The sequence below is a fragment of the Phodopus roborovskii genome, unplaced genomic scaffold, assembly GCF_943737965.1.
Source record: "Phodopus roborovskii unplaced genomic scaffold, PHOROB, whole genome shotgun sequence".
Taxonomy (NCBI): Eukaryota; Metazoa; Chordata; class Mammalia; order Rodentia; family Cricetidae; genus Phodopus; species Phodopus roborovskii.
Window position 1 is genome coordinate 68,776 of NW_026125027.1, and position 13,051 is coordinate 81,826.

General features: G+C 34.8%; 1 protein-coding gene across 1 annotated transcript in view; it reads right to left on the reverse strand.

Moving 5' to 3' along the window:
* LOC127230067 (A disintegrin and metalloproteinase with thrombospondin motifs 6-like) overlaps positions 1 to 12,331 on the reverse strand; it is a gene marked incomplete at its 5' end in the record, with an annotated part of 78,149 nt that extends 65,818 nt beyond the window's left edge. The window contains 3 exons of the mRNA XM_051195583.1: positions 993 to 1,100; positions 3,288 to 3,291; positions 12,191 to 12,331. Of these exons, the coding sequence (XP_051051540.1) occupies positions 993 to 1,100; positions 3,288 to 3,291; positions 12,191 to 12,331 (253 nt within the window). The remainder of the gene's footprint in view (positions 1 to 992; positions 1,101 to 3,287; positions 3,292 to 12,190) is intronic.
* Positions 12,332 to 13,051: the final 720 nt, after the last annotated feature.

A 13,051-nucleotide genomic window follows, 5' to 3' on the forward strand; every position in this document is an offset into this window, starting at 1 on the left:
GCAGATGGATGTAAATTGCTACTTGTCCTTGACAAGGACTGGCAGGTCCAAAATAAACCTAGACTGTTGTTTCAAGAATGTGGTTCCTAATATTTTCTATTACTTCAGTGAAAAAGAAAGAGAAAGAATTTTGTAGGGTATGAAGGTCTCTGTATTTTTATTGGCTACTTACAAATTTTGAAAAAAAAAATCCCTAATCCTTTTAAAATGGTTTTACCAATTCTTATATTTAGCATAATTTACCAACATTTCCAAACCCAGCATGGAAAAGCCATCAACATGGCACTAGGTCATGGGTCCTGAATGAAGCCGTCAGCAAGAATTAATAAACTGTGACAGCTGCCCAAAAACTTTCATTCTTTTTATTTAAACATCCCACTGAAAGCTGAAATTCAGTGTGATCTTTGTTGAAAGTAGCCCAGCTCACAAGGAAGAAAGCAAAACAGAGAAGAGATGACAAGTGTTAATTATAAATCCAGTCAATAGAATAAATTCTAGAATTTACGTATGTAACAATTCCAGAGAATTTTAGTAGCGGAATATACTATGTTTTTTATATCTGTTTGAACAATTCTATTTGTTCCTGCGGCAGTGAAGATTGAGCTCAGACCCTCCTACATTTTAGGAAATGCTCTAGCATTTCAGCCATATCCCAAACCTACATGACAAACCCTTTAGAGATTTTTTTAAAATTAGACTAATGAAAACTAAGATTATCAAACCATAATTTACATGTTCAATAAATTGCTTCTTTTTATTTTATTATTATTCTTTTGTGTGAAACTGACAGAGAAGTCAGGCTCTTTTCATTTCGTAAGTAGAGCACATTTGTAGCTATTAAGATAGGACAATTAACACTTGGTTAAAAACATATTATTCCAAAGTACATCTTAATATAGTACATTTTAAATGAATAAATATTTCCAGTGTGTGAACATCAGCACAAGAAATTGATCGGTTTAGTGTCAAACAGCTAAATCACTTGCGCTTACCCCCTTTTCAATGTTCCCAGTCTGACATAGTGTCCCCTCAGCAGCTGGGATACTGTTGGTGACACAGCGGTTGCTTTTGCTAAGGCACCAAAGCTCTCTACACACTTCCTAGGAAAGAAGGCAAAAGCAAGTTGATCAGGAATAGAGGTTAAAAGCAAATGCATTTCTTGCAGAGAGTGTGCTCACAGCCATTCAGCACCACTCACTGCTATCGAAGATACTGTTGAAAGAGGACGTAGGAATGTCCTTCAGTGGGTAGGTCACTCGTTTAGCAAGATCATTTAAATTTTGGCCTAATTTAGATAGATAAAGTATGTCTTATTATTTATTACTGATGGAGATCTTTTCATAACAGCGTACAGATATTTCATTAATATGGAAAAATAATGAAAAAGTCCATAGGAATAAACATTTGTTTTTGCATGACAAACTTAACAAATGCAAACAGAGCATCATCAAGTGAATGATTCCTTGGGCAACAATCAAATAAAAATAATTTTTTAAAACTGGTAGTACCCTGGGGAGGGGAGAGACTGAGACAGAAACAGGCACTGTCAAATAGGAATTTAACATGTAAATTTAAAGAAATACGAGGTACATTTTGGAGCAATTTCTAAATTTTGTATGTCTAAGTATTATCTAGAAATGTTATTTTCAGTTATCAAATACTTTGGTACAATGAGGATAAACTTTCATAAGATACTTCTATTTATGATATTTTCACCTCCTTCCTTATTATTATCTGACTCAGAACAGAATTATAAGACTTTCTGAATACCAGCAATACAAATTACTAGGTTATGTTATCAGATTGTCATCTGGCTATGTCTAAAGTGAAGTACGAATTCTCTAGACACAAAAGAACCCATGTGACATAGACACAACTGACTGAGAAGGAAAGCAGGAAAATATGGAAACTAAAGATTCTACAAATGGAAATTTCCACATGACACTATAGCACATTGCTGGGGCTCTCTTTGAATTCCTATTAGGGTGTCCTCTATCGGTCAGGAAGAAATATACAATGTGCATTGGGCTCTGAAACAATTAGAATCGGGGGCTAGAGAGATGGTTCAGCTGTTAATAGCACAAGTCGCTCTTGGAGATCTGAGGTCAGTTCCCAGCATTCACAGGGCTGCTCAGAACTATCTATCACTGCAGTTCTGAGGAGCCCAATGCCTTCTGGCCTTCATAGGTACCAGGAATGCACATGATGCACAGACATACATACAGGCAAAACACTTATACACACAAAATAAAAAACTAAATTTAAAAAGTTAATTATACTTAAAAGTTTTTGACTTTATCTAGACACTGGTGAGCTAAAAGAAAACATTAGAAGGACATTCTGGGAATCACAGTATCAACCTAAATGCTCCTTTTATAATGGAACTCAATTAAAAATACTCCTTCTTACAATGTATTTTCAGTGCATTCTTTTAGTTTAATATTTTAGAAGCACCAGGACTGCTAATATTTAAAAGTTAGAATACTGACCTACTTGTTAGAAGTTTATCCAAATTCAAACGAGTTCAAAAAGAAAAAAACACACATTTAATAGAAGAGTTTAAAATGTGAAAAAAAATAATGTATACATTATCTCTGGACAAAATTCTTGATATTTTCCTTTTTTTGTTGGGTCTAAATCTTACTTTGGACAAAGGCAAAAGAAGCCTAAAATGTACTTTATACATGACTATACAAGAGGATTCTATTATTGAATACAATATTCAGAGCATCCATTAGGAAAACATACATTTAGTTGTGTTATAGAAACATTAGTCTCTGAAAGCCCCTGTGAAAACTTCTGCCCAAAGTGGCAAGTGCTTAAGGTACTTTTCTTAATTGTGATGTCAAGATTGACAATACCACTTCCTTCAACGTTTGAAAGACAGATTTCTGTATCTAGCAGGAGTGTGTTGCCTTAGTGACTTATCACACATTGCTACATGCAGCTAGGGGCTGTAGACCCACACTGGAAAATACACCTGAGCTGTTAAAGTAGTTGTAGCGAATACAGTAACCTTCCCAGCAGAATTCACAGTTGGCATTTCATCTTGAGTAAGGAAGAACTTTGATACTGACAAAGACAAAATACTAGAAAAGCTCATTTCACACCAAGTAGGAAGTTGTAGAATATGGGCAAAGTGTTTAGATGCACATGGATATTAATTGCCAAAGAGAGACTATCATGAAGGTTTGAAGCTATAATGGAGTTAGTTGCAGGCTGAAAGTTTTTTTTTTTTTATCTCTTGAGAAATTTCTATATAGCAAAGATCATACTTGTCAAATTACTTTCCTAAGGGAAATATATAAGGTGATAGGTACAGTTAGTGGAAGGGAAAAATGTTGATCCCTCCCCCAGCTCAGCTTGCATTCGTTCATTCCCAACAAAATTCAAGTTTATTTCAATTAGTTTTATGACTTCTCTCAGCAAATAAATCATTGCATCTGTGCCAGGGTTTCCTCTAGCATCTTAAATTTCACTTTGAGAAGACTCTGAAATATGGTGCTCAGCTGGCCCTCAAGTTTAAGGAAGGAGAAAGGAATTATCAACAGCTCCTCCTAAAAGAATATTTCTGTTAAATGACAGTGCATGAGATTGAGTCTTTAATTTCATGGGGCCAATGAAAATCAGGAAGAAAGATTGAAAAGGTGATAGCAATATTTCCTTTCCATATGCAAATATTTCTGAGACTCTACCACACATCAGATATGTTAGCATAATGAATAAATACTACCACATAGAATTATAGGGACCAGAGAAAGGAATGCTTTAAATTTCTCTGATAAAACTAGAAGAGCAATTCCAATATAGTGTTTTGTTTTGTTTTGTTTTTCATTATCCCTCTCTTTCCTACATGTATATCTGTGTGCTACTTGCATGCTTGGGGCCCACAGAGACCAGGAAAAGGGCACCAGATCCCCAGAAACTAGAGTTACAGACAGTTGTGAGCCCCCGTGAAGCTGGGGATGAAACCTGGGTCTTCTGCCAGGCAGCCAGATACCTTACCCACTGAGCCATCTCTGCAGCCCTGACACCATTCTTGTTTTTATTATTATTATTTTACATCACTTAAGTTTTATTCTTCTTCCTTAGCTGTTGTTACCAGGAGACTATAAGGCAGAAGGCAGAATCCCTGTGTGTTAAAGTCCATGATTTACAAAAATTAAAAGTTGGCAATCCTATATTATTCTAAAGCTTGGAAAAAATTTTGTCTACAAAAACCTAAAAGTTAGTCCAACACCCACTGTCCATGTCTGTGATTAACATTGACTGAATCCAATTCCTTCCTTCCTTTCTTTCTTTCTTTCTTCCTTTTTTTTTTTTTACAAAGATCCTTTAGTAATTAACTTAGCAAAGAATTTTTTTCCTGAACACAGATTTAATTTATCCTCATTTAAAATATATTTTGATTGAATATATAGTTCTAAGCTGACATTAATCTTACCTGAGCATTTAAAGATATTATAATAATTTTTTTGGCCAATGCTATATTTTGAAAATCAATTTAATTGCTTTCAAGAGTTTGAAGATTTATGTTGGTGCTGTTTCTCTGCTGTATCTGTTGTTTATTTTGTTTTCATGTTCATGCTCTGAGAATTAGTACTTTTCTTTGACTATGGAGCCTTTGACATACCCCTACCATATCCCTTCCCCCTCCCACCCAATGCCTGTCCAGCATAAACTTGGATCTTCTCTTTTAATCCCATATTTTTTTTAGCTTCTCTGTCAAAGTTTTCCATAACTGTTTTTTTCTCTTGAAATGATGACTGTTGGCTTCATGTTGGGTTGTTTATGCTGTTTATAACTCATATAGTCTATCTTCAGTGATTTTATTTTTTATCTTTGATCACACTATAGCTTCTGAGTTACGGAAGTACAGTCAAAGGCAATTGTTTCTGTCACACATTCTAAGGTTTTCCCTGAAACAGATTTCAAGCCAATTTATCTGCTCAGTATCAGATTATTAAAGTAGTTGAGGAAAAAAAAAGTTTTGTTTTGTTCCTCTTGTGAGGCTACGGGGCTGGGCTCCAATTTCTTAAGGAAGTTATTTTTCACCTAATGAAATCCCTGCTGCCATTTCATCAGCATTCCAGGCAGCTAGACAATTGCAGTCTGAATCATTGTTCTTCCTTCCTTCTTAGAAAGTCTGTAAAAGCATTTGCATGTGCTGGACATCACTTTAATAAAAACTGAAACTTGAGCCATTTATCAATCTGTTTTTTTTAACTTAATGTAAGGCAAATAGTAATCTGGTTACTGCCCATCCCATAGCCTTCTTTCAGTGAACTCAACAAAATTATCTTAAAAATTAATATGAAAGGCTTTCTTTTCATAGTTTCTTCACCTGGCCTCATGACTTCAATAGAATCTGAGTTAATGAAATGAAGCTACCAACTCATTTACTAATACCAATAAAGAAAGCTCCTTTTCTATAGGATTTTTTTAAGTTCATTTTTTATGTCTTTATATAGTATACCGATGCTTCTAATTATGAGAAAGCCTGCTGGATACCTTGAAGTCCTAATGAGAGATAATGTATGATTTCCCAGTTTGAGGGAAACTTTAAGCTTTATGCTATGTTGGGACCTTGGTACTAACTGTACAACAGTGTCAGTGTCATCATTTTTCTGTCAGTAGCATTTTTAACATGTGTTTGCAATAAGCTAGTCAATGAGGAGAGTAAAGTCCTAAAAAGGTCAGGAAGGAAAACAGAAAACCTACATATGCTGGCCCTGTGCAGTAACTTAGGTCTGTGGAGCTAAACTAAACAGGATAATGCACCCACACTTAGTCCTTAAAGCCCATTCAGAAGGTGATTAAATGAATGAGATCCTAGAAAGGGAACAACAATAGCACATGACTGAGAAAAGTTAGTTAAATAATCAACAATTTGAAGGCTTAAAAAAAGATAACTAAATGGTTCTAAAAATGAAAGGAAACCTAGAAAATGCACAATTAGTGTCGACTCTGAAACTAGGGTTTGGCTTGGAATTTGAGGGGAAATAAATAGCCAAGCAAACTTTTAACACTTTTATGTCAAGTAAATAAATATGTTTGAATTCTAGAGACTAATGAGGCACTAAAATATTTCAGAGTCCTTTACTCTATAAGTCTGTATTAAATCTCACTGAAGAATATTTATGCTACCTTAAGATCTTTAAGAGAACCCTATGTTTCTCAATGCAACTATTATATACTTAATACCTGAAAATTTAATAATCTATAGACCTGCTTTAGAAATCAAAGATAACTGTAAGTTTTGAAAATGTTTTTTCAGAGAATTAAAAAAGTGTTTACCATTAAAAGTAAACACAAAATGAACAAACAAAAAACCCAAACTACTAAAACTCATTTTCTGTTACCCTTTCTTATATGTGTTTCTCAACATACTTTTCATGATTTTAGTAACACTATCTTCCAATTTCTCTGCATCTATTTTTAAAAAAAATTGTTCAAAGAGCCAAGAATATTAAAAATACTAATAAAGTGCATTCACAATTGTATGAATGATCATGTTTGTTTAGGTTTTGGTTTTTCGAGACAGGGTTTCTCTACATAGCCCTGGCTGTTCTAGAACTCACTCTGTGGACCAGGCTGGCCTTGAACTCATAGAGATCTGCCTGCCTCTGCCTCCCAAGTTCTGAGATTAAAGATGTGTGCCACTGCCACTGCCCTATATGAATGATTCTTACTGACAAAGCAATAATGACTTGAATCATAATTTGTAGTGATAAACAATAAACAAAAAGGATAAGGCATGAAAGCATTAAAAACTGTAGTCTGTAGACAGTAAGACCGTGTTGCTGAAGACAACAAACACTTTGAATGCAGAACATAGAGAAATCAAGCTGGAACTGAGCTGAATGCTTCCCTGCTGGCTAGCATTCATGGTGCTGGTAGACACACAAGTTACAGGGGCGGGCTGTGGGGGAGTGTTAGAAAAGTCCTCCACAATCATCAAAAGTCATGAACCCAACTAAGGACCCAGTGTGCTGACAATACTAACTTGCCAGACAAGATAAGCTCCCAGTGTGATATGGCATGATTTTTCTGAGGGTAAACAGCTGTTTCTTATTAAACCTAAGTCTTGCTCTGTGGGGAGAAATTGTATAGTTGACAAGAATGTTTTTATAAGTGCCTACAATAAGATGGGAACTGTACTGAATGCAAGTTATACAAATTCTAATAGGGTATGTAGCAGTAAAAAAAATTAAAATAAATATTATGTTAGAAAGTAATACATGGTAATGAGAAAAAAGCAAGGAAAATTTTAGGACTTATGCATAAATGTACAAATATGCATAAGTTTAGGTAAGATTATCAAGGAAGGCATCATCTAACTAACAAGCAATCAACTAAGCAAAACAATTATGAAATTTAATAACATGATGTAACAAAATTACTGGGAGAAGTTTCTGTATAGAGAATGATCAGACAGAAGGCCTGTCTAAAGAGAAATTCCACTTGCATTAGAGTAAAAGGTGAAGTTGAGTCAATATGTGACTCTTAATCTTTCCATGCTCAAGGCACAGAAGGTTCATCTTCTCCCATTAGTGTGGCTACTGTTCAGGGACAGAGTCAATCACAAATGACAGGTATTCCCAGAAGAAATGGAAACACATATTGAATGTCGACTATGTGCCCAGCACATGAAACATATGTGATCTTGTATATGATATGTTCTTGCCTCCTGAAGTTTACAAGAACAATTAGGCTGTTATTCACTGGAAAGTTTTCCATGAATGCATAAAACTTACTGATGGTCAACTTAATATTATAGGTAATAGTGAACTGTGACAAAACCTTTTCAATTTAAAATATTTTGTTAAAAATATTGCATTACAAAAATTATGTTCTATTGTGAAGCCATGTACTAGATAATTTTTTTTTCAATTATAGATGAGAATACCTTGTTGACTGGTAGAACATCATTCAGTTCTATAATAAAACATATAGAATTTACAGCACACTACTGATGATTTATGTAATACTCACATATAATAAGAGTATACACAAATTACACAAAGTTATAAAACTTGTGTGGCTTAAATCTACCTACAGACGAATACTCATTCCCTTCACAGTTAATAGCTAGTTATATACTAGGTATCATTAATATACACTAAATTCTTCGGTATTATCTGAAAATCATAGTTTGGATATGATTTAAAATGACAGAATGAAGAAATAAGGAGTAAAATCTTAAAAAAATCCTAATCTATGCTTTTGGAATACAGCCAAAAAGATCCCCCACATATATGAAATAAGCCTATAAGAGAATTCCTTTCTACATTTAAACTTGTTATTACTGCAGTGTGTTTCCTGCTAGCTTCGTTTTTATGATCATTTTCTAATTAAAACAATTGAAGATGAAAGAAAAGTGAGAAGTGGAAGAAAAGTGCATTATAGGTTCTACAGAGTTTTACAGGAGATTGTTGCTACGAATAAGCCAAAGTTTGTGGAGATAATAGGTCTGCTCTTTTATTTGAAATTTACTTTTTTTCTAAGAAGTACCTAAAAATTGTCCTTAGAATCAGAGTTAGGAGATATTTGAAGATAATGTAGTAAAGATCTATCTTTACTACACACACAAACTTCACACATAGCTGTGGAGGTCAGACAACTTGCAGGAGTTAGTTCTCTCCTTCCATTATACAGGTTCCAAGATTAAAGCCAGGTCCTCAGGTTTGGTGGTAAAATGCCTTTACTCCCCTGAATCAATTATTTCTCTCGTCCCTGACTTTTATAACAGAAAATAAGGATGAGGATGTAGCTTAGTTGACATATACAAGGGCCTGAATTCGATCCCTAGCACCACATAAATTGGGTATGATGTCACATGCTTAGAATCCTAACAATTGAGAGGAGCAGGTAGGAACCTCAGGAGGGAGTTCCTAGAATCATCCACAACTAGATAGCAAGTTTAAGATGAGCCTGAGCCACATAAAATCCTGTTGATGTGGTAGTGGCGGCAGTTAAAAATTCCATCATTCTAAGTGCAACAAATTAGGATTTCAGACATCTGAGAATGTGTGTCCCCAAACAGTAATTTTAGAGGTTACTTCTTTCCCAAAAGACAGGGGCTAAGAAGAAGTTTTGAGAATTTTACTAATCAGAAATGACACATTAACTGAAACTAAACAAGTATTCTCTAAAACAAAACACATCTACAATCTTTTATTTTATTAATACTATCAAGGGTGGGCATTAGGTGGCTCACGCCTTTAATCCCAGCACTAGGGAGGCAGAGGCAGAATTTCTGTGAATTTGACGCCATCCTGGTCTACAGAGCTAGTTCCAGGACAAGGTCCAAAGCAATACAGAGAGAGAAAACCCTGTTTTGAAAAAAACAAACAAAACCAAAAACCAAACCAAACAAACAAAAAACCTCACCTATGCCTAGAAGCAACAGATGTAACAGACTCAAATCATCACATGCTTTTAATCTAAGACTGGTAAATCACATTGTATTTTTAGTTTCCCCATCTATAAACTATTACAAAGCCATTATAAATTTTAATGCAGTCTGAAGTATAACAGAAAATGATACAGTATCAGTTATACATCATTGCACATTGTTTATAGGTTACTCAATTAGGCAAAATACATTATACTGTGCTATTCTGCTCTTTGTATTTATAACCACTACATTTTCTTTTGTATCCTGATAGAATTTGAAAACAAAAAATATATAATATGCAATGATAACTGTGGAAAATTGTGCTCCAAATAAAATAGCCAACTATGATTAACATGTATATAACTGAATGCACACACTAAGAATTCGCTAAAAGAAAAGCATGGAGCTGATGGAGCTGAATATTGACAAGCTCTCCAACCAGTACACAGTGGCCAAAGGGAAAGGGATGGAAAAAGCTACCAAGGTACCACTTATGGTTCATTCTATCATCTTTCTAGAAGCCATTATAAACTAGCTTTCAAAATAGGAATCGTTTCAAACCAACTGCTCCCTAGTCTCACACGAGTGTGTTTAATACACTCTTTAGCACGTAACCTTCAGGTTATCCCTTTCCCTTCAAGCTACCCCTCCTGGAGCACAAAGTGCAACAGGATTAGACTCAATCTTCAAAGACTCAGCGGTTTCCAACAGTATTAAAAAAACATTATAAATGTTAGAAAAACATATAAAACCCAATGGAAATTGGGTATGATAATTGTGTGAGCCAAATTTTTTAGATACAAGTTCAAGAGGTGGGAGAAATCTTAGAATCTATCAGAGATCAAGAATTCCAACGAGAGGATGGCTTGGGCAGTCTGTGGGCCACCGCCATGGGGCTAGGATCTATCCCTAATACATGAACTGGCTTTTGGAGCCCATTTCCTTAAGGAGAGAGACCTTGTTCACCCTAGTGCCAGGAGGGAGGGCCTTTGTCCTGCCCTCGAAGATGTGGTGATGGGACAGACTTTGCTGACTCCCATGGGATGCCTTACCATCTCTGTGGATCAGAGGTGGGGTGAGGGGAAGGTCAGGGGAATTAAAGGGAAAGGAGGGAGGGGGAACTGGGATTGAGAAACAAATAAAAACAACAACAACAACTAAAACCTAACTCAGAAATCTATAGTAGAATAGGAAAAGAACATGAAAATTCCAGATAACATATCCAGATAACATATGCACCTAGTAAAACTCAGTATTCACTGAAAGGTTCATGACAAAATACACAAACTATGTCAGTAAACTCTAATGTCTTCACAAATTTTTCTGAATATATTTTATTTTCAGGTTTTGAAGTCAGCATAAGCATTATACAGAGAAAAGATTCAAAAAGCAGAAAATATAGTTTTGTACTTGTCTCTGCTTTCTATCTGCCTGCATGGAAGGATGTGATTTCTAGATTAAGTGAGAAGAATCAAATCAATTTTTAAATTAATGTGTTAAACAAAGAAAAAGTACATTTATAAATCCCATAAATGAATAATAATATAAATTATCTTCCATAGAAGCTTATGGATGGAGTATCCAAAGATAATTTCCAAAAGTAAAAAGTAAAAGGTGGACTGTTCACTAGCTAACAGAAAAGTGAGACACCCCAAGAGTGATGTGATAAAGCTCCCTCCAATGTCATTTGATCACTGAGTACATGTAGTGACTGTGATTAGTGGCTTGAGTGACTTTCTTCAAGGGGAAAACTTAATTTAGGAACAAAAGAAACTAGATCCTTTCAAACTAAGACTTTACAAGGAAATGGGGGAAAAATCAGTTTTACATGTGGATCTATATGCCCAGATAATCACACACAATATTGAAAATACTGCCAAGGTCTACCAAGAATAACAATATATTGGTCACCCAGATTATGTGTTTTAGTGCCTCCCAATGCTCCATGCCCAAGAGGAGAGTAAATGGTATGTAAGTCTAATAATACTATGGTAAAACTTAATTCCTTGCATTATTATCATTTTCTAGGAATTTAGACTATTCTGTCTACAGTAGCAACCAACCCTTTGTATTTGGTTTTTAAGCCTAAATATTTTTGGCACACAGATTGACATTTTAGAACTTCTGTTTTTATTCATTCAACACATTCCTATATTAGAGACAAAAATATTTGTGAAATTTAAAAAGAACTTTCTTAATTACTAATCACAGGTACTGTGACTTCTTTTGAGGCTTAACATGAAGAGAAAATCATGATGCTTACAATTTTTTCCACAGCTATTTTTTCTCATTATTTGGGCTAATGTCACCTTGTTCCTTCTGGGTTGTGGTAAGGGAAAGTGGGCAGTGGGTGAAGCAAACTTGAAATTGACTCAGTTCTAGCTAGAATGAATTAAGGGTAAGGCAAGAAGCCAATGAAAAATGCCTCTTTAGCACACTTTCTATAAGAATGCCAGGAAAAGGCAGGAGAAGTCTCTTAAATCTAAAATATTTTAAAGGACAAAGTAAAATTGGCATCATGAGCTGAAGACTTAAAAAATAAATGCATGAGAAGTTATTAAAATTATGTTTGCTTTCTTAACAAAAATTGGGAAATATATTAATATAGTATTATTCAAATATTTAGAAATAGATATTATTATATAAACAATATCAGAACAGCTCAGTGTCAAGGCATTATGTAAATTAATAATGCTCCAAAGGCAAACTAAGTTCATCATGATTCCACTTGAACATGTGTCATAAGAGAACATTTATAAGTGACTGAACATAAGGATTAAGACCTCTTACCCGTATTTGCATTGGCGGGATGTTGCTCCATACTGGAAACGACACTGCTCATCAGCATCATACACCTGACCTGGGGCCACAGCTGGATAAAGAAAGTCACGCTTGGGAGGCTCATTATCAAGGCAAGTACCACGGCCTGAACTGTTCAACATAAAGGATCAAAGGAAATTAGGTACTCTGTGGACTGGGTCACCTCCACAATTATGAAACCATGTGTTGAGATCTTTTGTGATAACAATTTGATCATGAGAACACTTTTATTCCACCTAATTTAATAATCATATAGCAAAATAGAGTAGTTTTACAGCACATGAATGAGAGCTCCAAATTCTTTTTCTCCAGCAACTCAAAACACAATAGAAGCATCTCAGACAACAATATGAAAATGTCTTCTTGGCCTTTAAAATACTGGTTTAAACTAGTTCTGAAGGAATCAAACAGAATTTCATATTACTCTAAGTTTCTTGGTTTGTTTTCTTTTAAAAATATGACCACATCTGGTAGTAGAATTAAAAACATGAATTGTGGAAAATTAAACAAAAATAATTGTAGCTGTAATCTTAAAGACTTAAATGTATACTCTTAGACAGACGAAGGATGCTATCTATGTATGGTAAGACATAGCATTAGTAACTGGCCTGAACGGCAGCTGGGGCTAAGGTCCAAAGGTCTCTCTCCCACATACACTAGAAATGTTTAGTCTCTTAGAGATTTCTTATTTCATCTAAGGTCATCATAACTAGGAAAGAAGAATATTTCCCTTTCTACATAAGTTCATTAACTTTACAAAGTATGCCTTCACTAAAACATAATATTTTAATTCAGTGGAACAAATAACATAAAGGTTGCAAAGCTAGACAG